At 31.7% G+C, this 25159-nt stretch overlaps 3 protein-coding genes across 7 annotated transcripts; 2 read left to right on the top strand and 1 right to left on the bottom strand.

Annotated features, from left to right (window-relative positions):
- Window positions 1-539: 539 nt before the first annotated feature.
- On the bottom strand, window positions 540-4654 carry LOC103488450 (D-aminoacyl-tRNA deacylase). Its single transcript, XM_008447203.3, has 9 exons — window positions 4299-4654; window positions 4036-4216; window positions 3811-3953; window positions 3661-3724; window positions 2928-2980; window positions 2761-2816; window positions 2071-2148; window positions 860-1048; window positions 540-755 (listed from the first exon to the last, which is right to left on the bottom strand). Exons 1-9 carry the CDS (start codon window positions 4398-4400, stop codon window positions 668-670), a joined length of 954 nt encoding a protein of 317 aa, XP_008445425.1. The 5' UTR covers window positions 4401-4654; the 3' UTR covers window positions 540-667.
- A 1129-nt stretch (window positions 4655-5783) lies between these two features.
- On the top strand, window positions 5784-8719 carry LOC103488451 (uncharacterized). 2 transcript variants are annotated; one of them, XM_008447205.3, is made up of 7 exons: window positions 5784-5923; window positions 6030-6136; window positions 6516-6595; window positions 6845-6986; window positions 7063-7212; window positions 7457-7658; window positions 8355-8719. In XM_008447205.3, exons 1-7 carry the CDS (start codon window positions 5851-5853, stop codon window positions 8453-8455), a joined length of 855 nt encoding a protein of 284 aa, XP_008445427.1. In that variant the 5' UTR covers window positions 5784-5850; the 3' UTR covers window positions 8456-8719. The 2 variants fall into 2 exon arrangements, with proteins under 2 accessions (XP_008445427.1, XP_050938088.1); XM_051082131.1 differs by having other exon boundaries at window positions 5813-5925; window positions 6002-6136.
- Window positions 8720-13706: 4987 nt separating this feature from the next.
- LOC103488452 (ACT domain-containing protein ACR4-like) lies at window positions 13707-20758 on the top strand. Of its 4 annotated transcripts, none has more exons than XM_051082129.1 (9): window positions 13707-14062; window positions 14161-14366; window positions 18448-18520; window positions 18608-18653; window positions 18746-18860; window positions 18945-19012; window positions 19098-19691; window positions 19801-19905; window positions 20012-20758. In XM_051082129.1, exons 2-9 carry the CDS (start codon window positions 14324-14326, stop codon window positions 20351-20353), a joined length of 1386 nt encoding a protein of 461 aa, XP_050938086.1. In that variant the 5' UTR covers window positions 13707-14062; window positions 14161-14323; the 3' UTR covers window positions 20354-20758. The 4 variants fall into 4 exon arrangements, with proteins under 4 accessions (XP_050938086.1, XP_050938085.1, XP_008445429.1 ...); XM_051082128.1 differs by having other exon boundaries at window positions 14155-14366; XM_008447207.3 differs by adding an exon at window positions 18168-18232 and having other exon boundaries at window positions 13707-14366.
- The last annotated feature ends 4401 nt before the right edge of the window (window positions 20759-25159 follow it).

The following is a 25159-nucleotide window of genomic DNA, read 5'->3' as shown; positions in this document are numbered from 1 at the left end:
CTATGTACAATTTCTATGGTATGTTTTTACTTTTATTTATAAATAATAATAATAATAATAATATAAAAAACAAAAAAACAAAGCTAAAATTGAAAACACAATTTTTTAGGCTATTTGGTTTTTTTTTTTTTTTTTTGAAAGATTAAGTTTATTTTCTCACGATGGATCCCTTTTTTTTTTTATTTTTTTTATTTTATATATAATTGATTTGGAAAAACAGAATTTAAATGGAAATGAAACCATATATTTTCCATTCATAATGTTCTTTTTCTTCTCTATATTAGATTTATTTAACCTTTCTTAACTATTTTCTTTAAAAAAAGTTCTAAAATATATTGACTATGCAACCCATTGACATTAAAGTTTTAAAGTGATTTTAATTAGTTGAAAACATTTTTGGACATTAAAAAAAGTCTTTCTTGAAAACTTCATAGACCCTTTGGCAGTAATGAAAAAACAAAAATGAAGTCCATTTTCATACCTTGGAGATCATTTTCAATAATCTTCAACCTTTCCTAATCAAGCAAGGAAGAACAAGATGATAAAGTAACATGTTGAATGCTGAATAATATATGATGATATAAATAATTCCTTTCATTAACTCTATGAACTAATCAACTGAATACTTAAAGTAAATCTCGAATGATGTTCTTCAGGAGAATGATAATCAGTAAAAGTCATTTGGTTTGCCAATTTTAATGCCCTGTTCACCCAAGAACCCTGTTATGGCATTCTTCTGCCAGCCCTTGAAGCTCCTGCAATTCAAACAATTATGATTTCATAGCTTATCAACCTCAAAGACAGAGTTTCGATGCTCGGAAAGCCATACGTTCGAGTTTATGAAATGGATTGAACTTACTTGTGATCAAGGTGTGCTATGATCTCTCCACCTGGGAAAGCCAATTTAGTAGCCTCATATGCTGCTTTGATTGCTTCTTTCCAGCTCCCGCCTATATCTTTGTTGTTTGTTCCGCCATTTGACTGATTTGGATCTTCCATTGGCAATGAATATCCTGAGAGCAAGTGGCTTACCCAAACTCCATCTTTTCTGGAAGTATTGAAAGAAAACCATTTCAACATAGAAATCATAACCTATCGCTTCCCTTTGAATGAAGAATGGGCAAATTTTCCCCCTTCTTTGTTCAGTTATAAAAAGCACAATAAAAAAGTGGTTGGGATGCACAGGAAGCAACAGATGAAGTATGAGAACAAGGCTACTTCCTTTCAAAGTGCATATACTTCCACTTAACCTGCACTTGCTTTGAAACTGAATGTGTTATTGCCTAGGTACATTCGATAATGATTTCGATAATTTCTTGTTTTTGAAATTTATGCTTCTTTCCACACAATTTGTTTGCTATTTTTTATCACCTTCTTAAAGAAAAAACCGTTGGACACTAGGTCAAATTCCAAAAACAAAAACTAGATTTTTTTAGTTTTTAAAACTTTGCTTAGATTTTGAAAATGTTTTTAGAAAGTAGATGGTAGAACAAATAATTCATAGGTAGAATTAGCATTTATAATTTTTTTTTTTCCAAAAATCAAATAGTTATCAGAGGAGTTAAGTGGTTCAATTTTCAAACTCTACTTTAAGCAAACTAGAACCGTAGAAGATGACACTTTGTATTTATAAGCTAATATATACTTAAGACATAAAGGTTAAGGAGAAAACCACCATAAGTTCCGACAGTTTTAATGTGTAAAAACTCTATCACTGTCATAATGGCAAGCAGGCTGCATTTAAGACAAACATAAAACTGTGCATAGAAAAAAAGGCAAAGCTAATTACTAGAATAAAGAAAGCTCCCTCTCATTTCATTTTAGCCTATTTACTTACAAATGTTAATTTTGTACTTAAAGAAAATGTCATTATTAGCCATCTTTCTATAAATTTTCAGAACATATCAATGCGTCTTTTCTTAGATGGAAATTAGAATCATAACTATGATCAAAATTAGACATTTGAAAACACAAGAACTAAAATGAAATGAGAACCAAGTATAAGAATCGGTGAGGCTTAAGAAATTGATCACATGAACTTAAAGGATAGCCTGACTGACCAATACTTACAGAACTATGTCCATGTGGCGAGGTGCATAATGTCCACCCCCGATGCCAAGAAGGACTTTATTGTTCTTGTTATGTTCCCTGCCTCACAATGAGAATATAAGATTAGATTATAACACATAAGCGTTTAGAAGAAAAGATAATCTTGTTCAAGAAATGGTATTATGATGCGAAGAATATCTTCAAGTCAAGGAAATTAGGAAGCTGTTGGTGCTTGATAGCGACTCTAAACACTTAAAAGCTTAAAGAGTCATGCATAGTTACTTACACAACTCATATATAGACAACTCTTCAACGAATGGGCTTACACATTATTTTGGATAATGCAAACCAGCACATCGGTGAGAAATGAAATGACTATGAAGAGAAAAAACTAGCTCCAGTAACGTCATCATTGATTCTATCAACACAATTGTAAGGTTAAGGATGACTTCTAAGTTGAATTTTAACAAAAGCTTCTTCTTTTGAAACTATGCAACATCAGCCACCAAGATATAGCGATTATATGATTAAATAAAGTTGGAAAGATCACAGAACTAAGTAGCTGAACAAAGGCTAGCCATCAAATTTCAACAATAGATCAGGTGGACAGGCTTGTTTAAAATGACTGATTAAAATTTAGAGGTAAATATTAGGAGAAAATAAACAGAAGTTAAGCTGCAATCCTAATTTGTTGTACTTATACCAATTTACCTGTTCCAGTTTCCTACATCGCTTCCTCCTCCAATAGCAAGTCCTTCCCAGACAAGCTGCAATTATCCAAAATGGTAATCCATAAGGAACAAAGTCATTGTCATGACACATCCTGTAAATGATGATAACTAAGACAGAAATAAATGCTCATCCAGGATTTACTCAACTAGAGCAATAACGCGAGCAGCATCTGGCCTCCTCCAATACTCGTCTGTACTGCCTATTACATGATCAGAAAAAGAAAATTTGGCCAGATGTAAAATATTAGATTTCATGGCAAATAATCCAATGAGCACTTCAACATATGCTGAATTGATATCTAGTTCGTCATCAGAGGAAAGAAACAATTCATTACTGTATCTCAAATTTTCATATGCAAATAAACCAAGTGAGCCCTTCAATATATGCGCTTCAAGGATTTGGTATTGGTATATCATTGTAAATAAATTGACAAGATTTATCCAATAAACCTTGGGTCACTCATTCCACCTCCCTAATTCCTTCGAATTTGATTGGAAAAGAAGATGACACATCCAGGTGAGACAAGATTCAAATGTCCAAAAAAATTCTACAAGAACACTCTTCCATTCCAAATTTCACTATATACCAGATTTCTCAACATATAAGAAGCTGTGAAGTTAACCTGAGCAAACCAAATTTCAAATTACAATGTTCTGAACAATAATCCATGATGGAAGGATAGATTTATCCCCATTTACAAAATTCTACAAGCTAAAACAAATCATAGGAAAATAGTTAATAACTAAAGTAAACCTCTAGTACTTTGCGTGAATCTCAATCAATCTAGAAATATACAATAAATAGTCGAACAAACAACAAATCAAGCTCTGAAATCCCACATTTTCATTGTGCACACATACAATCAAACAAAACACTCACCAATTTCCAGAAACAAAGTTGGTTTATTTGTCACAGGTCCATGATGAGTACCCTCCAACGTAATCTACATTCAGTTTCTAAATAAGCTAAAATCCCAAATGACCCAATTGATAAGTAAATGACGAACTACAAAAGAGAAATATGGTTAACCTCGAACTCTGGCACTAAGTTATGGGATTGTGCAATGGTTTTCAAGAGCCTCAACCAGGGACCTATACGAGGGCTCGGCGGCGCCGCCCATCCAGGCTTCCCTCCTTGCGGCGGAACTTCTCCATCTCGCAAATGAGGAACCCCTTTACGAACACAAAAATTCGCAACCGAAATTAACGTTCCCATTCATTAACCAAACGGATTAAAGAAACAGAGGAATCGTACCAATCGGATGAACGGTGAGTGCAGGACGATTTGAAACAGCAGTATGCCGACTAAAGAAAATGACCTCGTCCACGACCTCGCCGGTGAGCTCCTCCCAACGATTATCCAGATCATCTTCAACCACAATACTCCTGTCGTGTTGCAGCAGCCTCACGTCTCGATTGGCAAAGCTTTTCATTTCCTAATCAACAGAAGAATCGGATTAATCAAAGGAAGTAACAGAAACGGTTAAAATTGAAAATGGATGGAAGAGATCAAAGGACCTGAAGAGGAGGGCCGGGGCTCCATCCGGGCATGGCGAGGAGCTCGTTTGCAGGATTAATGGATGCTGGATCGAATGTTGTTGCTACCACTAGTGTCACCATTGTTGGTCCTGTTTGTTGCAGTTTCTGTGAATTGGGTGTTAGAGAAATAGATGGGTAATGCAAATTAATGGAGGTTTAAGGCTGATTTCTGTGGGCTGATCAGCCAACAGAATCTTGACGTTCTTCTGCAGGTGTTAGGATTTTCCGGCGGCTCCGTTTCAATTTTGCTTTGGCAGCGGTCACTGTGGCAACGGCATCCCGTTTCCCACATTGTTTGGCTTCGCCTCCGGTTGCCACTTGTAACTTTCTAACTCGGTGTCGTGTGAGTCTTCTTTAGCTAGATGCCTAAATCTAATATATACAATTTGGTCTATATCTTTGAAAATTTGCGTGGATGACCCTTTTTGAGGTACTAAAATCAAAATATGATTATCTTTTAGAAAATCAAGTTTTTTGACCCTTTTTTTTTCATTATTGTGCGGTGAAATTATCTTAAGAACTCTTCGAAGAAAGCATGGTGACCATTGATGTTTGGTCTTTGCGATTGATTCTCACGTTTAGTGACTCCAACACGTGCTTTTTGCTCTTGTGCCTGTTTTCATTTTTGGCTATGTGTATTGTTTTTGTATGAGTTAAGTTTTTTACTTTGATGACAATTAGTGGTGGTTGTATGAATGTATATTGTAATGGAAAGAACTAACGATTCCATAACTATTTTAAAGACACATACTTAACCTAAAAACATTTAAACAACGTTGAACTTAAAAAAACCCACCCCAAGGAGTTATAAGTCTTGAAATTTCATGCTCTAATGTTCTAATAGCTCTTGAACCATCCAATTCATTTTTCCACATCAAGTATATATTTGCGTAAACAACCCTTTTTTTGGTTGGTTGTGGTTGTGTATGTCGTTTCATTTAATCGAGAGTTAGATAATGAGATAGTGTTATAATCACAAATGAGAAGTGAGGAGTGAGTAACAAGACAAGTGAGAGAGACGTAGCAGATTAAGATTCAATACTTTTATGAGATAATCATTTATGGTGGAATTCTTTGATTGCAAAAACAATATTTTGTTCGTGGGAAAAATCTCTCAAGAATCTTTTACTTCTCCTATTTTGACTAAATTTGTGTCTCCTTCACGGAACTTCTTCAAGGTGAATTATGATAAATTTGTTGGAGATGGTAGGTCTTGGAGTTGTGTTTCGTGATTCCAACGGTGAAGCCTTGATAATTTTCGAGAAGAACCATCCCTTCTACTTGAAATTATTTTTAAGATCATTAAAGCTAGCATTCACTCCTGACTGAACTTTTTTTTTTTTTTTTTTGAAAAAGAGTGGACCATTTTCTAAGCATAGATAGTTTTTCATAATTTGTTGTGTAAAATAAATGAAAGTTAAAATTAAAATTGAGTTACCATAAAAAAAAAAAGATATAAAATTTCCCAAATGAATAGTAATTTCAAATGTATCTACGGCGGAATTGGAAGTGTGGTGTCCCATAGGGACAAATGTTCAATACTACCGGATTTCACAAGGCCGCTCTCATGGCTTCCAAACCCAAACCCCAGTTACTCCACAAAAGTAATTTCTCTCTCTCTCTGAACTAGGGTTTATAACAATTGAAATTTTCAATTCGATTTTAGTTTTATTCTTCTGGGTCTTTGTCACAATTTCAAATTGTGGGCAGTTGCAGAGACAGCAGTGCAGAGCTCAGTCAAAAGGGCGAGGACATTATCCACCCAATCCTCCATGAAAGACGCCTTCGCTAAATATGCTGAATACCTCAATAACCTTGTAAGTTCATCATTTTCCTTATAGTTCTTGTGTAAGGATGCGCCAATGAACCGTATACAATCTTGGTGTTACTTCATTTCTTTTTAGCTCCGACGATTTGGAGATTGATTTGGGAATTTAGTGTTTATTGTTGTTGTTGTCGTTGTGGGTTTCTTTAGTTTGTTTCCGTTGTGAGATTACTAGCTTATTTGGCTTCGATTACTGCCATTGAAATGCAATGTAGTTGGTCAAGTTAAGCCCATTAGTTGGCCATCCATTGTTAAGAGCTCTTCTGGATGATTAGTTATAGGTTTATGGGTAGAATAGTTCGCTATAATGCTTGAGTTTGCTTCAATTCGAAACCCTTTTTCCCTACTTTTTTGGTTGGTTAAATATGCAGAATGATAAGCGAGAAAGAGTGGTGAAAGCAAGCCGTGATATTACAATGAACAGCAAAAAGGTCATTTTTCAAGTACACAGGTAGGAATTATGATCCTGCCACTCAGTTAATATCTACGTATTCTTAGTTTTTTTTTTTTTTTTACTTTGTTGTATATGTTATTGATTTGGTTTTTTCTATTTTCGACATTTGGCAGTCTTGAATCACTCTATTTAGTCTTTCACTTGTCTCCATTTTGGATTTTCATGGTCTAGTTGTTGATAAGAACTCATTCTGAATACAATTATATGTACGTAGACTGTGGCTTAGTAGTGTGATTATTAAAACAGAATCAGTAAACAGAACAAAGAGGAAGTTCTGGAAAAGGCAGAGAAGGACTTGGGGGATGTAGCAACTCGGCATGTATCTCGACTTGTAAAAGAACTACAAGGAACTGATTTCTGGAAGCTAAGGCGAGCATACTCACCAGGGGTAACATTTCTTTCTTTTACCTTTTTAGGCCAGAAATTAAATGATAAGCCGATTTGCTCAGCTTTGACTCCTGCAGGTGCAAGAGTATGTTGAAGCTGCAACGTTATGTAAATTCTGCAAAACAGGAACCCTTCTGAGCCTTGATGAAATAAATGCTGGATTGTTACCCTTCTCTGATCCTTCACTTGAGCCTTTACAAATTAGCAATCTTGACTACCTCTTGGGGGTTAGTATACAAGTTTTGTTTCTTATCATGGCATTATTTTGTTCAAGATGAATTGGACCAAAATAAACTTTGTACTGGAGGTCAGTACCACACTCTGCCACATGTACTTATCAGTCAGTTAAGAATCTCTAAAATCCATCTCATTACTTCTACTATTGAAACGGATAAACAAGTGAGTTGGCAAATGGTTGTGTTAGTATACCTCAACTTTTTTAGAATAATAGAAGACTAATGTTCCATACAGCTTGCAGATTTGACGGGAGAATTGATGCGGTTGGCAATTGGTCGAATATCAGACGGTGAACTTGAGTATGCTGAGAAAATATGCCGATTTGTTCGTGACATTTACCGTGAGCTCACTCTTTTAGTCCCACATATGGATGATCCTTCAGATATGAAAATGAAGATGGATACCATGCTTCAAAGTTTGATGAAGATAGAAAATGGTATTTCTCAAAATGTTCATCTTTCTGATATTCTAAGCATGACCTACTTCATTTGTGCATTGCAAGTCAGAAACCCATTGATCAGTCATTTTCGTAATCAGTAGTCATAGAAACCTGTGAAGAGCCAGTTGGCAGATAAACAAAGAACGCGAACGATTTTTCTCATTTACGTAGATATGAGCAGCATGTGTGTGTATTTTTTTAAACAGAAACGGGTGTCTTTATTAATATTAATAAAAGGGACTAAAGCTCAAAATACAAGAGAAATATACCAAGGGGAAAAAGGACTAAAAGAACATATGCATCAAAAGCTTGGTGTAGCGGAAAACAATTTTCATTGGTTTACTCAAATATAAACCCAAGACTAGGGAACTTCTATTCTTATGTTCAGAATGCCATTAATATCTTCTTCTTGCAATTAGTTTTTCTTCTCTATCTACTTTTCTGGCGGATAAGCCATAGAGAAAGGATTTGGTTTTTCTTTTAGGGTTTTTACTTTCTGGTACTCTAATTAATTGAATCAATTTAACTTTTCCAGGCTATTCAATGTATAGTTGATGTGGCTAGCAATAGTGTAATGCTTTATTAGATGCATGATGGCGATGAAGATGGATTGAATAACTGAACATATTTGATTAGATGAGTCCTTTTGCTTCAGTTGTCAATTTATATCTTAACTTGTGTTTACTTTCGCAGCTTGCTTCAGTGTTCATGTTCGAGGATCAGAATACATGCCACTACTTGGGTCAGACGATCCAGGTTCATTCTTATCGGGGGTTCCTGATATCGAGCTTTAAAGTCATTTTCCCGTTCATGCATGCAAACTTGTTCTTAGTAGCTAAGATTAACTTTTGCAAAGTCATTTACTTTGCTGTTAAATAGGAGAACACTTAGAATGTAAAAGAATAGAAGACATTCCATCAACCTTGCCTGAAAAGATATATAAAACTTCAAAAGGAGAAAGCTTTGAACTTTGGAAATTTTGTTAAGTTAGCCCAAGTGGGCAAATCCCTCTTGTATGTTTGGCCATAATGCTAAGATGTGATTTTTGTTGAATGAAATTTCGTTGTTAGGCATAGACATTCTTTATACAATAAATATGGGCCAAAGGCAAGTAGGTTTTGTGGGCCAATCAGCCAGTGGGGAGACCATTACATGCGCAAGCATGGAGGTGATGGTCACAGGGAAACATGTTCCTCTTGTCCCTTTATTTATTTATTATTATTATTATTTTCTATATGTGAGAAAAAAATCTCTTTAAAAAAGGGTGATGAGGGTTGTGACTAACCATGTTTCCTCTTGGAAACTATAGTACAATCCAGACAGGAGGTGGGGACTCATTAAGATATGCTACAAAAGGTCGGTAGATAAGTTAAAAAGACAAATTTCTTGTCTGGTGTTGTTTGGGTTAACTCGAGCATAAATCGGTTGATTAAGACATATATCTTCAATTCAATGGTCAAAGATATGAATTTCTTTAAACATTTTAATATGTTAAGCTCGAGGATATGAACTTATGACCTAGTTGAGTTACGTATTGACTTTTAGGTATCAAGGAAACTCGACAAAATTCAGGTTTCTTTTTTTTTTCTACAGGAGTTGAACAATAATAATAAAATAAAAAATTCAATGTCTTATCAGTATACTGTAGTGAGACTTAAATTATATAAGAAAAAGAATCAATTTATACATTCAATTTATACTCCTTGTTTTGAGAGTTGAATCAGTTAAAATTTTTATTGAAATTTATAATACTAAATATTGATATCTATATAATATATAATATAGATTTTCAATTATAATTTTATTTTATAGTCATAAATGCAATTTTTTCTTTAGGAACAAGGAATGCAGCTTGTGTATAAGTTTTTAAAGAAAAATGCAAGAGTAAAATATCATGAATTTTTATTATTAATTTTTGCTACAGAAGTAAATATCACAAATTATTCGAAGTTAAAAACTAATTTCACAATAATATTATAAATTTATAATTTTTGTAACCTATATATTTCTAATTTAAAGGAAAGAAAAAAAAAATAAGAAAAAGACTGTTTGGGGCGAGCAATAGACCCAGTGAGAATCAGACACGTCTGCATGGCGCTCCTCAAAACGGGGGATGTGAACGTGCGTATGGGAACTCGAAACCCCTTCATAATATTCACGCAAATTAGGGACCAAAATTAATAATAATAATAATAATAATAATAATAATAATAATAATAATAATTTTCCCAATTTAATTTTGTGACGTGGACCTAAAATGATGACGTGGCAACAACCACGTGCTAATTAAAATATATAAATATACTTTTGATCTTTTGATTTTTATAGTTAATTTCTATTTTGTTAATTATCAAAAATCTTATTCGAATTTAGTTTTTATTACTTGAATTTGATTTATAATATATAGGAATCAAAAATCAAAATATAAATAAAATTTTGATCTCTTTTAACAAAAATAGCAAATAAATACATTTCAGTCCCTAAATTTGAGAAGTAAGAGCCAAAATTCATTTATGAAATGCACGTTTTTAAAACTCATAGATTGAAATGGTTTCTCGATTCGCCAACTTTATTTACTATTTCTTAAATAAAGTCTTCTTCTCACTGTATATTAATTATCAAGTTATTAATTCCTTTAAGTTAACTAATATTGACTAATCTCAGTGTCCATTTAGAAAGTAATTTCAAACGATATGCATTAATTGAGAATCAAATTCAAATACCAATATCTAATCTGTCATATTTGAAACTTCAAATGTCGAATACGATTTAACTACATTAAATTATAAATTTACTTTCTTAATTCCTTAAGCTTGTGTTTATTTGGCTTACGTATCTAAATTTTAGAATTTTAAGAGACTAATTTAAGAATATTTTTTTAAAAAAAATTATTTTTATTTAATCTCTTTTGGTAAAAACTATTTTGAATTATTACCGAATATTCTATTTTTTGAATGACGAATTTAAAAAAAAATACACTTTGGGAATTTATTCTAAATGCAACCTTGATCTATAATCTATCATTTGAAAATAGTTTTCGCTTCCTAATCACTTTTTTAAATTTAAACTTATTTTCTCCAAATTCCATAATTTATTTATTTCTAAGGGTTGTTTGGCGTAGGGTTATCACTATTAGATTGGGTCATGGTAAACTCAATGATTGTTTGGGAGAAGGGATATTATAACTTAGTTCTAGGGTTATCATAACCCATCTTGCCTCTCTCCTTCTTAAAACTTTTTCAACTCGCCATAACCTATCTCTTCAACCTTTCATAAAACTATATTTTTAAACTCTTTTCACAAACACATCTTATCTCAAAACAATCATTTTAAACTCTTCATCCAAACACATTTTATCAAAAACTAAGTTTATCATAACACTAGTTTTATTATAACATTAACTTTCCATAACGGCCCTTACAAGTTAAATATTTAGTCAAATTTATAAAAAGAAAAAAACAAAAACAAGTATTTTAAAAACTATTATTTTCTTTTTTTAGTTTGTAATATTTTGTTTGATTCTCGAGTAAAAAAAGTAAAAAGTAATGGTAACTCAAAAGGTTAACTTTAGAAAAGAGGGAAAAAGAAAAAAAAATCAAATGGTTACTGACTCAATCTTCAAAACTATATCTGTAATTAATCTACAAATTGAAAGAAGTTGACAAATTAGTATAAAAAGCGACAGAATATAAAATTAAGCCAAAATTTGACCATTATTACACACTTTAACCTAAAACGACCCTTCCCCACTTCCAAAAGACCAATTTTCAAACCAAAAAGAAATGAAAATTCCCAAAACAGCCTCCCCAGCTCCTGCGACGTCGTTTTCAGGCGGTGGCGCTGCCCCAACTGTCACGTGCGCTAACTGCAGGTCCCTCCCACTCCAGAACTTTGCATATATAATAAAACTCTAAAAAAACCTCTTTGATTTCCGGTCAAATCCTTTGACCGTCAAAATTTATGTTGGGCCCCACTCCACACGTAGGCTCTTATAGGTATATAGACGTAGAGACTTCCGTCCACTAATTACGATTAGTTCTTGATTTGATTGATTACTACTTATTTACGCAATAAACACATATTTTCAATACAATAAACAAACCCCACGGAAAAATATTTTACTAAAAGAAATATGATACTTATTTTCATTTATGTTGATGATAAAAATAGGTTTCGAATTTTATCTAATTGAATTAGCAAAATTTTAAAGTTCAATTTGTCTATATTAGAAATTAGTTTTATTTATTTTAAATAACAAAATTATGCAATCAAACAAATTAGGGAAAAATTATATTTGTTAATAAATAATTTTATATTTTTGTAAACAATTTAAGGATTTGTAGTTTTATTTGTTTTGTAAATCAAACAAGCTAATAAAATAGAATTGTTTTGTTTTTGTTTATTTTTCTATTTTTTTTTTTATTTTTTATATGTAGTTTTGAATATGACTTTAGCTTCATGGATTGCATTTCTAAGGATTTGGACAATTCAACTTGACCCTTTAGGTGTATATAAAATTAACTTTAACAACGATAAAAGACAAACTTTTGGGTTATATTTAATTTGTTAATCCGTGTTAAAAAGAATTAAATGTTAAAGTTAATCGAATAAAATAATAAAATAATTGTAAGGAATGTTTGAAACCAAGGTTACGTAAGATTATAATAATCACTAATTTGCTTTAGTAAACATTATTTTAAAACTTTAATTCGCTAACGTATTTATTATTTTATATTCAACATTTTTTTATTATAGTATTTACTGTTTCATAAATCAAACAAAAACAATTACACGTACTATTATAATCCAAATTGAAATAATTTACACTCAAACACAAGTTATTGTTGTAATTCAACTAAATCAATACAGGACTAAATCTTACTATTACAAAGTGCCTATAGAACATTTCCTAGAGGTAAGATAATTATCTTAGTACTGCGTTCTTAGATCCTCTCATTCATGATCAAATAAGACAGTGGTCGTCTTTTTAAATTTCCCACAACGATACATCACTAGTACTGCAAATTACTTCAAGTACTTTGAAATTGTTAAAATGAAAGTGATTTATAAACAAATTTTTCCTCTAATTTATCACACATGTTATTTACTAAAGTTTAATACGAGTTTAAGTAAAAAAAAACATTTTTCTCTAACGTCAATTTAAACAATGAAATCGAGAAAAATCTATTCAAAATTCAATGTCATGATTGACATAGTTTTTATGGTTTTTTTTTTAATCTTTGGCAAATGTAGCAATTATATTCAAAATAATTAAGTATATAGCAACATTTTTAAAAAATTGCAAATATAGCAAAATCTGTGATGATAAGAGTTTATCATTGATAGACCATGTATTAAATGTTGGTCTATCACTGATAAACTGTAAGGGTCTATCTCTATCATTGATAGACTTTGTTATATTTGTAATTTTTTTAAAAATACTGCTGCATACTTAATAATTATTATAAAAATTGCTATATTTTATAATTATCCAATTTTTTTAAAGAAAAGCTAGCCTTGATCATAGTTTTTGCATATTATATAAAAAAATCTTCCCAATTAATTTATTACCAAACTAGTAAGAAAGTTCATTAAATTTTGATTTTTATTGTAAATAGTAAATTATTACGAATGTTAATATCATCTAATTGTTACTAATTAAAGTTAAAATATTAAATTGTTACAAGCAAAGATTAAATTGCAACTTTTACCAAAAAAAAAAAAATATCCTTACATCTTCTTTTTGATTCAATCAATATTTTTAAATATATCAAAATGAATCAATTCTTTTTCTTTTAAATTTTATCGATAACAAAATGAATTAGCATATTAATAGACAATGGTGTGTGAAATCTAAACATTTATTTTATTTTATAATTATTTTTACCAAATTTTTTATTTATAATAACCTCCATCTTCAAAATATTTACTTTAGTCACATCTAACTCTTTTTAACTTTTAAAAAGTAACAATTCTAGCTCTTAAATAGATGAACATGAATGGTCACTTTTTATAAAAAGTGAAATGCCAAAATGGAGGAAATCCAAAAGTAAATTAAGCCAAAATAACATATAAACAAACTATTTCTTTTTTCTTTTTTTCTTTTTTCTTTGAGTTCATGAAATTAAAAATTCCTTTGATCGGTAAATTGGCAAATCTGAACACGAACAGAGGAGGATCAGATTGCCATTACCATCATCGAACGCCTTGTCTTTTCAATTCACTTACAAATTCGTACACTCAAAAAAAGCAATTCGATTCTCCATTGCAAACCCCGAAGAAGATCCCATTATCATCATCAATCAAAAACACAATGTTCATCAATAAAACTAAGACCCAAAACCAGCAAATTCTGCCCATTCTGAAGTTCAGCATATCAGTTTTTAATAATCTTTCTTCCTGTATGTAAACTTTACAACATACTTATATGTACAAGCATCTCTGGTTAGCCCACTCGGCTACGCCACTAACAGCCCTGAAATTGAACTGCTAGCTACAGCTATACGTATGCAGAAGGACAGAGGGAGAGAGAGAGAGAGAGAGACATTGTGTGCCCTGAATCGCACAAACAGGCATTGTAGAAATTTGGTGTGTGGGGGGAGGTGAAGGATCATGTGACAGCACCACGAGGCCGGCCGGCAGTCGCCTTAAGACACGCGTGTATGCGCGCGCACCAAGTGTTTGACAAAATGCCAAAACCAGCAGGTTAGTGTTTTGTTTTGTTTTGCCTATAACTATAATCTTACTCACTGCTAAACTAAGTTTAAATTTGTTGTTTGCGCTTAACACGCGAGTACGCGCTCCAAGTGTTTGACTAAACGCCAAAACGAGTAGGTTAGTCTTTTGTTTTGCCCAACTATAAGTAATAACAAACCCCCACTACTCATCTACATTTAATTATATATCTTTCTTTATTTCAAAATGTTCATTTTCATCCTCCTACCTTCGATGATGGATTTTAGGTTAAAGTAGATATAGTTGGAACTTTGCTGAGATTTTTAGTTTCAATCATTCAATTATGGTACTAAAAAAGGCAAAGTAGATTTTAGTTTCTATATTTTTTATATTTATTTTGATTATCTACTTTTAGAATTACTGGTTTAAGAAATGTACTTTTTTAAAACATGATGTTTTGGCCCTTTGTGATATAAATCATAACATAACAGAAAAAAATGCTAGGGCTAAATTATAGTTTAGTCCCCATGCTCAAGCTTGTGTCTAAACGGTATATGAACAAGTGTCTAATGGGTCGAGGGATTTATAATGTTATGTGTAATAGGTCTATGACATTTTTAATTTTTAAAAAATTAAATTCTATGTTATAAGTAAATTGGATCTTATGGCTGATAGGATCCTAAAGTTACAATTTAGTGTGATTTAGATTTGTGAGTTTTGCAACCATTCCAGAGGTCATCTTTTTTCTTATATATGAGAGTGAATGACTTGTTGAATTCAAAATTAAAATTGTAGGGACTTGTAGAGTATATAACTAGTTAGAGTAACAGTAAGACATTTAACTTATGTTTACCACATTGTTACAACAGTAAAAAAGAAATCGCGATTCATGCAATGACAACAAATTTAAAATAAACAAAGTGACAAAAATTATTTTTTTAGATGTCTTTAAATATATCAAAATGAACCGAAATATTTACAAAGTGACAAAATATTTACATATATAGAACAATCCCGAAAACGGAAAAAGCTCACAAGCCCACGATAAAAAATACAAAAAATGTCTCGTTAACAACGTGCTTAATATATTTGATATGCGATTGTTTGGATACACGAAATTTTTCAAGATTTTTATGGTACATGATCGTTTAGATTTGTTTACACCATCATTTATTTTTAAAAGATTATTTGGCACACAATCATTTAAATTTGGCTAAACGATTTTTTTTTAAATTACATGATCGTTTATTTTTTTTCAAGATTCTTTATACACGATGTTTTAGATTTGGTTATTCTTATTTAAACGAATAAAAATAAAGGAAGAAAGGAAGAAAGATGATGGAAGGAAGTTGCAATGAAAAAAAGGAAAAGAAAAAAGAAAAAAGAGGATAGAAAAATATCAAATTTAGATGACATAGAGAAAGAAGAGGAAAAAAGGAGAGACGATAGAAATTAATTACGACGGAGAGGAGAAGATAGATGGATGAGCAAACCTGAAATATTTAAAAATTTATTAACTTAATGAACTTTGTACCGTAAATATTTTAGTAATATGTTATATTTAAGAAAATTTATCATATTTACAATATACTAAAATTTTAAATTCTATGAATAATTGATATTAATACACGTTGACGCGCTTCTATATGTGTCTATCAAATGCATATTTGTTTATTATCGATGGATTCTATAATTTTATAATATTTTATGAGTATTTTTAACATTTTTGCCATTTAAGATAATATTTTTTTTTCTTCTAGATTATTCTTTTGGTAAAGGGACATAAATATTTTAAATGATGCAATAAAAGTTAAAAATGCAGGTAGTAAAAAAGAACTTTATGTTGGAAATTAAACAACCAAAATAGAACTTAATTAAACCATCTCAACTAACATCCCCTCCACAAACTGTTATCTTATTATATTATTAGCAATACGTTGCGTGCATTACGTTGAATGGGTTCGCTAGACACTGAAATTCTGGTAGTTGATTTTCTTCTGTCTCATGTTTATTGCTATCCGAGCTGTATTTGGGTTGTTCCTTCTAGTCCTACTCACTCTTTGCCAGGGATTTAATGTGTGTGTCACTTGATTTGATTTGATTTTATATAAGTGATATAAGTGAAGTTTGTCTAAATTCATTAATGGGAAATTATTGTTGGGTTTATTCATTTAAAGTAATAGGCATGCCGCATGCACAACTTTCTTCTTCTTCTTCTTCTTCTTCTTCTTCTTTTTTCTTTTTTATTTTGGGGGGAAGGGGGGGTAATGAATGCACATTTATCTAACAACTTGTTTAAGTCCAATAAGGATTCACTTAATCTTTACAATATGATTTTTTTATTCTTTTGTTTTCTCTTTCCTCCTTTGGACTAGTATGAAGTATTAATGTATCTTTATATGAGTGGGGTGGGGAAGAAATGCGTTATTGGGACTGCATTTCGATTCTATTTTAAATTTATGTGTGGATTTAAAACTGTTGTGAACTCATTTTGACTTTGTGACTCTCCCAACCATTCAAGATGCTGAAGATTTGGATGAAATAATGATGCTAATGGCGAGATAGAGTTTAGAGTTTTAGTTTTAAACACCCCATTCCGACAATAAATTCAACCATCCTCTTAAGACTTCAATGGCCAAGTTGTTGTTGAACTCTTTCTAATAAATTAGAAAACGATCATATATGATTATTTAGAAGTTTTTAAAAGATAAAAATGTTAAAAGGAGCAAGAGAATGAGTTCCATAACTATATTCATGTGATTCTTAATTAGTTTTATTTAATTATAACAATAATCAAATAGTTGTCTCTTGGGATTAGCTATGGTTGAAACAGTGAAGCTCCCTTTTCCATCATTATTTATAAAGTTTTTGTTAGAGCTTGATATAATATTAAATATATTTTGATGGAGATTTAAGATTTTTGGTAAATTAGTAATTTAGGAAAATAGTTGGTGTGAGGTTAAGAGTGTGCTGAAGTGTTGGATCAGTATTATATTTATTTGTGATGTAAATCTTAATAGTTAGAAAGCAACAGAAAAAAACTGACTAGCATAATTAGTTTAGGGTTCTGGTTCAAGATTGAATTTAATTGTAATGAACAATTACTAAAGTGAAGTATCGACCTAACTTCCGTAATAAATGAAATGGAAGCTGTCAGCTTTGCACATTTTCAATGAGCTACACCACATACAACTAACAATAATTATTACATCCTCAGTTGCCCCTCGATTTGTAAAAAAGGAAACACAAAACAGTTATGGGCGTTAATACACTCAACAAAATTGGCCATAAGTTGTGGTAAGATTTGGCGCCGCTCGGATTGGCTTAAGCTCCATAAACCTTGGAGCTGTTCAGGTTTTAAACCTCAAACAACACCTGTGTTGGTTCCGGCATTCAAAGATCCGGCCGGCCAGAGTCCTTTAGTCGTTTTTGGGGCTTCAGTTTCTGAGGAAATTTTCTTGGATGATGATATGAATGTGGAAGTGTAAACACAAGGACAAAGAGACCAAATAATGGAGATTAAATCTCCATTATAATTAAATAATTGGAAAAAAGGGGTTGAGAGAGAGAGAGAGAGAGAGGAAGTGGGGAAGAAGTGTTGTGTGTTTTCTTGTACTTTTTTCAAGTTGCAGGTTTTGGAGTATCGTGTCGGGAGGTCCTATTTTTTTACTATTATCCTTTTGGTAAAAAAATGAATTGATTTTTCAAAATACTTTGTTTCAATTTTCAAACCTTCTCAAAGTGAGCTCGAGATCCCCTTGGGCCTGTGTATATAATCTATGCCTTTGCTTTCTCCTTGTTGAATACCAAACCTTGTTTGCGGCGTTTCAGAGAGAACTAAGAAGAAACCTTGAACATTCTCAAATAGATTACTAATCCTCAGAGATCGAAAATGGGTATGTTCTCTTCTATTTTCTTGCTCTTTTGCTTGCCTTGCCTTTACTCTGTTCTTCGATTTCTCTTTCTTATTTCCGTCCTAGTCTTCTCTGGTTCCCTTGTCTGGATCTCTCTCTATGATCCGGGCTTTTGAACTTCTTTCCTCATTGGCCAAACAAAATTACCCAGGCGTATGCTATTTGTTGGTCTAATTACCGTTTTTCTCTTATTACAGCAATCGACATGAACTTCTCCCATGATATTGATGATGAATATGTGAAGTTGATTAGAAGAATGAATCCACCCAGGTACATAATTTCCTTCCTTTCTCTGAATGAATAAGTATAACTTTCTTCTGTACAAAGAATAAGTTTTAAGTTATTATCTATTTTCAGGGTTGTAATTGACAATGATGCCTGTAAGGATGCTACTGTAATAAGGGTATGGTTTTGATTTTGAACTCTGTTTCTTGTTTCCTGAGAAATTTTTCGTTTGGGTTATTTTTTATTCTCTTTTCAACCATTTTGTTGCAGGTAGATAGCGCCAACAAACATGGGATTCTTCTTGAAGCCGTTCAAGTCCTTACTGATCTTAATCTTATCGTCACCAAAGCCTATATTTCTTGTGATGGTTGCTGGTTCATGGATGGTAAGTTTCTTTTTCTCATTCTTTCTCTTATATTGATTCTCTTCCCCCATCAAGATTTTCATTTGGTTTTGGCTTCTTGGACAGTTTTTAACGTCACCGATCAAGATGGAAACAAAGTTACAGATGAAGGGGTTTTAGATTACATCAAAAGGGTATGTGCTTGTTTCTATATTTCTTTTGCATCTTTTATGTGCTTCATTCAGTTAATGCAACTCGGTTTTGTTTTCTTCTTTTCAGTCGCTCGAATCGGACTCTTGTTTTGCATCTTCCATGAGATCTGTGGGTGTAAAACCATCAGTTGATTACACTGCAATTGAGCTTATTGGCAATGATAGACAAGGATTACTTTCTGAAGTCAGTGCTGTCCTCACTCACCTCAAATGCAATGTTGTACACGCTGAGGTTTGGACTCACAACACGCGAGCGGCTGCCGTGATGCACGTTACAGACGATGAAACTGGTTCTGCAATTACTGATCTTGAGAGGTTGTCTAGGATCAAGGGATTACTTTCAAACGTACTAAGGGGAAGCAATAGCAGGTCCAATGGAGCTAAGACTGTTGTTTCTCATGGAGTCACTCACATTGAGAGAAGGCTTCATCAGATGATGTTTGCTGATAGGGATTATGAACTTCTCGATGAGGATGCCATGGAAGATCAACAAAGACCGAACGTCAAGGTTGTGAATTGGTGTGATATAGACTATTCTGTTGTTACCATTCGGAGCAAAGATCGGCCTAAACTTCTTTTCGACACGGTTTGCACTTTAACAGATATGCAATATGTCGTTTTTCATGCCAACGTAGTAGCTGAAGGGACAGAAGCATATCAGGTAAAAATGCAATCACTCGCCTCTTTAACAACCTTTTAGAGAGAACATGGATTGTTTTAATCTCTTTATTCTTGTATCTTATCTTATCATCTCTATTTTGTAATTCTAGGAATATTACATTAGACACATAGATGGATCTCCTGTTAAGTCTGATGCAGAGAGACAAAGAGTAATTCAATGTCTTGAAGCTGCCATTAGAAGAAGAGTGTCAGAGGTGAGTGAAGAACTAAAACATCATATCCTTGAAAAAAACTAACGAGTAATGAATAGATTTTTCAGCTTTGTTCAAATTCTTGATTTTCTTTTTCATCTCTTTTCAGGGGTTGAAGCTAGAGTTATGCACAACAGATAGAGTAGGCCTTCTTTCCGATGTTACCCGCATCTTTCGAGAGAACAGCCTGACCGTCACAAGAGCAGAGGTAACAACAAAAGCCGGTAAGGCAATCAACACGTTTTACGTTCGGGATCCATCAGGGTATCCAGTCGATTCGAAGACAATAGATTCAATCCGAGAATTGATTGGACAAACAATACTGAAAGTGAAAGGAAGCAGTAGTCCCAAAGAACAAAAACAAGCTTCTCAAGATTCACCTACCAGGTTCCTATTTGGTGGTCTTTTCAGATCTAGATCTTTTGTTAACTTTGGGTTAATAAGGTCTTAATCATGAAGAAGAAATATAATGCTGCTACTCAAAACTGACTTCAAAGCCCATCCATCATGTAAATGAACCTCACCATAAATACAACTTAGGAACAAAAACATAGAGCAGCATCAATTGCTTCTTTCTTGTACATATTCCTAATTAGACACAAGAATTAGGACCTTGTTTTAGCCTTTTATTTTTCTGATGTAACCAAAAATCAAGGGAAGAAGAGAGAGGGAGAGAGAGAAAAAAAAAAAGTTTAATTTTTATTAATTATGTATTTGGTTAGGGTAACATGGGTAGAATGAAGGGTTGACATTTATTTTGGATTTGAGCACAAATTTCTAGAAATATTTCCAAGGTCGAGGAACCAACAACGAAGGATCTTGTTAATGTTTATATATTTGGGTTATTTTTTAAGAAGACTTTGAAATTAAAGTTAACGAACTTTGATATTTTCAATCCCTCCAATATGGAATTAGAATAGTGGTTTGAACTTTGAATATTTATTTATTTATTTTTCTCTCTAAATATTTTGGTATCATTAATCAAAAGTCTATAGAGACTTTGATGATGGGTGGTGACCTTTTTAAAATCACTTTCAGATCAAGACAGACACCTACTATGTAATTTTACAATTATGTTAGGAAATTTTTTAGATTTTTCCTTAAAAGATAACATTAAAAGAATTGATTAGTGGAAGTGATTTTGATTATGACTTGTAAAAAGTATCCCACATGACGTTTATGAAAATCTATGTTCTTAGATCTAAATATGATGTATCAATAAAATTTTGTGATATATTTAATTGTAGGTCACTTTACATCCACTTAATTATATCTTAGGCTACAGAATTAACGAATAAGGAATAAGAAAACAAGTAAATAGAGATCGATCGATACATGAATTTACTTAGTTTCTTAACATTGTATCAATTTAAATCAAGATTGTGTTAATGTGTAATTTTGCAAATCGTCTCTTAATTAATGTAAATATTATAGAAAGATGTTAGAAAAAATATTTGGTCAGTTGTATAACTATATATGAGTGTAATTTGAGATGTTACCAAATATTTTAATTTTTTTTTTATTAATGTAGATAGTTTTGGGTGGACTTTCGTCTTCATTTTTCCATCTTTCTTTTCTTATTTACGACGAATTGCTAGATAATCTTTCCTACTAATTTAGTAAGATTTTGGTAAGAGAATAATTCTATTTCGACAATTTCGATAAAAGAATAATTCGAAGTTGAATTTAAACAATATGGTAAATTGTAGTTTTAGAGTAGAGGAGGGTACATGGATGCATTGCAACCAAAACATACAAACACGAACGATCTTGAAGATGTGATAGTATAATTTCGTTGGTTCAATCATAAAAATTTTAGAGTTCAACATGTTTGACCTAAAGCAAGATTACATAAGTGACGACCTATTTAGGGTAATGTCATAGGTAAAAGTTTTTTTTTAAAAACGATCCCATCTAAAAAGTTACGAACTAGGTTTATTAAAGGTAGGGAATTGCTTCACGTGATTATGTTAACTTGAAAGAATTTAGAGACAATTGGGAATTTCCTAATACGTTTTTGCCATAAATTCCAAGCTTTTTGCCAAAGTACTTTTGAATCTTTAGCTGTGAAAAAAAAAAGGAGAATGGGAAAAAGCAATTTGGTTATGGGAAGAAAGCTTAAAGAAGAACACTTTTATTTGTGGAAATGTTCTAAGAGAATATAAAAGAAACTTTATGTATTAAAAATTCATTATTTTTAGTTCTAAGAGTTCAAACTCCACAAGGAAATTAATGGGTAGATATGAATTATATTCTATCTTTAACGTCACATTTTCCAACTAATTAATTTCGATATCTATAATATATCATCATAACGACTATTAATAATGTTTTCTATCAACAATAGTTGATGGAAGATAAACTAATGATTTTAACGATAAATTTTTGTGTTGTAAACTTTGAAAAGAATAAATTAAATTAATATGAAACTTAATTAAGAGAAAATGAAATTAAAGGTGAAAGAAAAAAAGAAAGACAATTATGGGGAAATGATGAACATAAAAACTGTAATGTGTATAAATATATTTAAAAGGAAAGTGAAGTTAGGGCATGTGATTGCTGCAGTTTCTTCTCACTGAAAACGATGCGTTTCACTTTTCTTATTTTTATGTTTTTTCTTTCTCTTTCTCTTTATATGTTTTTGGGACAAAGGAAAGGGAAATAAATATTATAATAATAATAATAAACTTATCCGTAACTCTATGCATTTGCGTGCTATGATTCTTTGTCCCACATGCACACTCTTCCTTTTTTTCTTTCTTTTTTTTTCTCATTCCAAATTCAAAATTAAATCCTTTTTAACTTATTTAAATTTTAGAATTGGATCGTTAAACTTACATAATTATATAAAATTTCATCATTCGTGGATTCAATTTCTTATAATTATTGAAAGTTTAGAGGCTTTCAACTATCTTGATAATGTAAAGGTTACTTTTTGACAATTCTTTATACCAAACAACCCTAACAAAATATACAGATAATTCATTCATATTGATGAGGTCATTTGGTTAATCTAATAACACTTATAACTTTTCTTTTTTATTTGGATTAACAAAATATTGTTTTTTTATGTAACTAAGATAAAATTAGGGTTGATTTGTTTTTTAATAAATTGCTAATGACTGAGGTGAAATTTTGATCTTAAATGGAAAAAATCTAAAGAATATCAGATTTTATGATATCAATAAAGGTCGAAATTTCAGATTCTTTTGAAAACTAAAACTTCAAGAATTTGGTAACTCAGTTTTTATTAGAAACTATATGAAACTTATATTTTTATTAGTTATAATGTTAACAAACATGAACATGACTTTAATTTTAACCCAACAAAGAGATGACATCGCCTACCAAAGATTGGTTGCAACGATGTGCTCCCGACCTTCTCTTGTTGCCACACCCTACCTCTTTCCTCTTGTATGGTGGTGCATCGAAACAACCTCCTCCAGTGAGAAAAACAAAAAAAGTGGTTGTTAGACAGAGGCCTACCCATCGGGTATTATTGGGCCCTAAGGGAACCGGCCCGTTATCCTTCCACCGACAGAAGAGGGGGGTAACGCTGCTCTGTGAGACCAGCCTCACGCGGTGTCCCCGACTTTAAGGGCAATTAACTCTCGGCCTTCGCCCAAAGCCAAAGGCCCAACTTCCTACTTGGAATGGGCGGGCTAGTAAGTCTTCCCAAAGAGACCCTACGGAATGGGTTGAGCCCGCTTCCAACCACATTAATGCCCCCATTTGGATTACAAACTCACATTACCGAGCTCGGCGATGAAGGGAGGTCGGATGCGTCTTTATTAAAGAAACTCTACATCATCCTTCTAGCGATGTGGGATTCTTTGTGTTGAGACAATAATATAGACTCACAACTTTGGTTTGTATACTCTCTATTCTCCTATTGTGTTCGTGAGTCAAATGTGTTAATGGTTTTCATATATAAATATATATGTTGGGGTAATTTTAGTATGTTCCAATTTAATCTTTTTTATGGTATTTCAAATAGATTTTTTTTTTTTTATTTTGTGCTTATTTCAAATTTATCCAAGAAAGTTTCTTAAATTTTACAATTCATGTCTTGAGTTGCATGCTAAAAACATTCAAGTTGATTGACCATCCTATCTCGTGAAGTGTTCGAATTCGAAGCCAAAAAACTTGTCTTTTGCCTCATGGTATTTGATATTAGGAAATATCTGTTTAACCAAATTTTTAGATATTTTCATTATACTTTTAACAGTTTTAGATTTGTAACTTTCTTCTTAAATATCCTAAAATTATAATATACTTCATATCTAGATTTTGGCTTAATTATCGGACAAACTTATCTTTAATACTCGTTTTCTTACCTATTAAAAATTTTAAAATTCTTATCATTGATTTTTTTGAAAAAAATCAATAGGGCATTATTTAAATATTAAAAATATTTGAATTAACAATTAATACTGTATATATGCAATTCATATTTGAGATTTGACTTTATACAGTATTTATTCATTCAATCGCCATTCTTTATTGTTGGATTCTACAATTTATATTAGCATTATATAAATTAGAAAATTAAAATCTCTTTGAGTCACATCATTTTGAAAAATTTGAAGAAAAGTATTTAAGCCATACGATTTTCATTTTTTCTACATATTTGTATTTTTCTATCTTTTAATAAATAGACTATAAATAAATAGGATGTTATAGACTTTTTAGACCTGATTTTTATGTAATAGGATGACATATTAGACTATTCATAAAAAGACGACTATAACTAGGGGACAAATTTAAAAACCGATCCTAACTAGAGGACTAAGTATCCTTTAAACATGCACATCTGAATCACACTGATCGACAACCCTAATTTCCATAGTAGTCGTGCAGATGAACATTTATGTAGACTATCATTTTTCTAAACAACGTAACGACATTTTTCTAAACAACAACGTAACGACATTTCATAAAATCTAACAACTCAAATAAATTTATCACTGTATTAACAATAAGATATTTTTAATTTAAAATTACATTCTCAATGAGATATTAAGCCATTAAACACAAAGTTTGATAGTTGGTTCGTTCATATTTAGGAAGAAAAAAGTCCAAACCTATCTTTTCCTCAACAAGCTTTCTTCTTAATCTTACCTTATGCTAAACTCAAATTACTTAATCCCAAGAAGAAACTGTATGAAACCTAATTTCTTATCTTTTTATTAGTTATAATGTTAGCAAACATGAGCATGAATTTAATGTTAACTTAATAAAGAATTGAATAAGGAGA

This window comes from Cucumis melo, chromosome 3 (assembly GCF_025177605.1).
Source record: "Cucumis melo cultivar AY chromosome 3, USDA_Cmelo_AY_1.0, whole genome shotgun sequence".
Lineage (NCBI taxonomy): Eukaryota > Viridiplantae > Streptophyta > Magnoliopsida > Cucurbitales > Cucurbitaceae > Cucumis > Cucumis melo.
The sequence above is the reverse complement of the archived record's forward strand: the minus strand, read 5'-3'. Positions and strand labels throughout refer to the sequence as shown.

Coding starts and splice junctions, on each gene's coding strand:
- LOC103488450 (XM_008447203.3), bottom strand. CDS start 4,400: ATGGTGACACTAGTGGTAGCAACAACATTCGATCCAGCATCCATTAAT. Junction 2,817..2,927: donor CTGCTCGCGTTATTGCTCTA/GTTGAGTAAATC, acceptor GGATAATTGCAG/CTTGTCTGGGAAGGACTTGC. Junction 756..859: donor ATAGCACACCTTGATCACAA/GTAAGTTCAATC, acceptor TTTGAATTGCAG/GAGCTTCAAGGGCTGGCAGA.
- LOC103488451 (XM_051082131.1), top strand. CDS start 5,851: ATGTTCAATACTACCGGATTTCACAAGGCCGCTCTCATGGCTTCCAAA. Junction 5,926..6,001: donor CCCAGTTACTCCACAAAAGT/AATTTCTCTCTC, acceptor ATTCTTCTGGGT/CTTTGTCACAATTTCAAATT. Junction 6,596..6,844: donor GTCATTTTTCAAGTACACAG/GTAGGAATTATG, acceptor TTATTAAAACAG/AATCAGTAAACAGAACAAAG.
- LOC103488452 (XM_051082129.1), top strand. CDS start 14,324: ATGCGCGCGCACCAAGTGTTTGACAAAATGCCAAAACCAGCAG. Junction 18,521..18,607: donor AGAAGAATGAATCCACCCAG/GTACATAATTTC, acceptor ATCTATTTTCAG/GGTTGTAATTGACAATGATG. Junction 19,692..19,800: donor AAGGGACAGAAGCATATCAG/GTAAAAATGCAA, acceptor TTGTAATTCTAG/GAATATTACATTAGACACAT.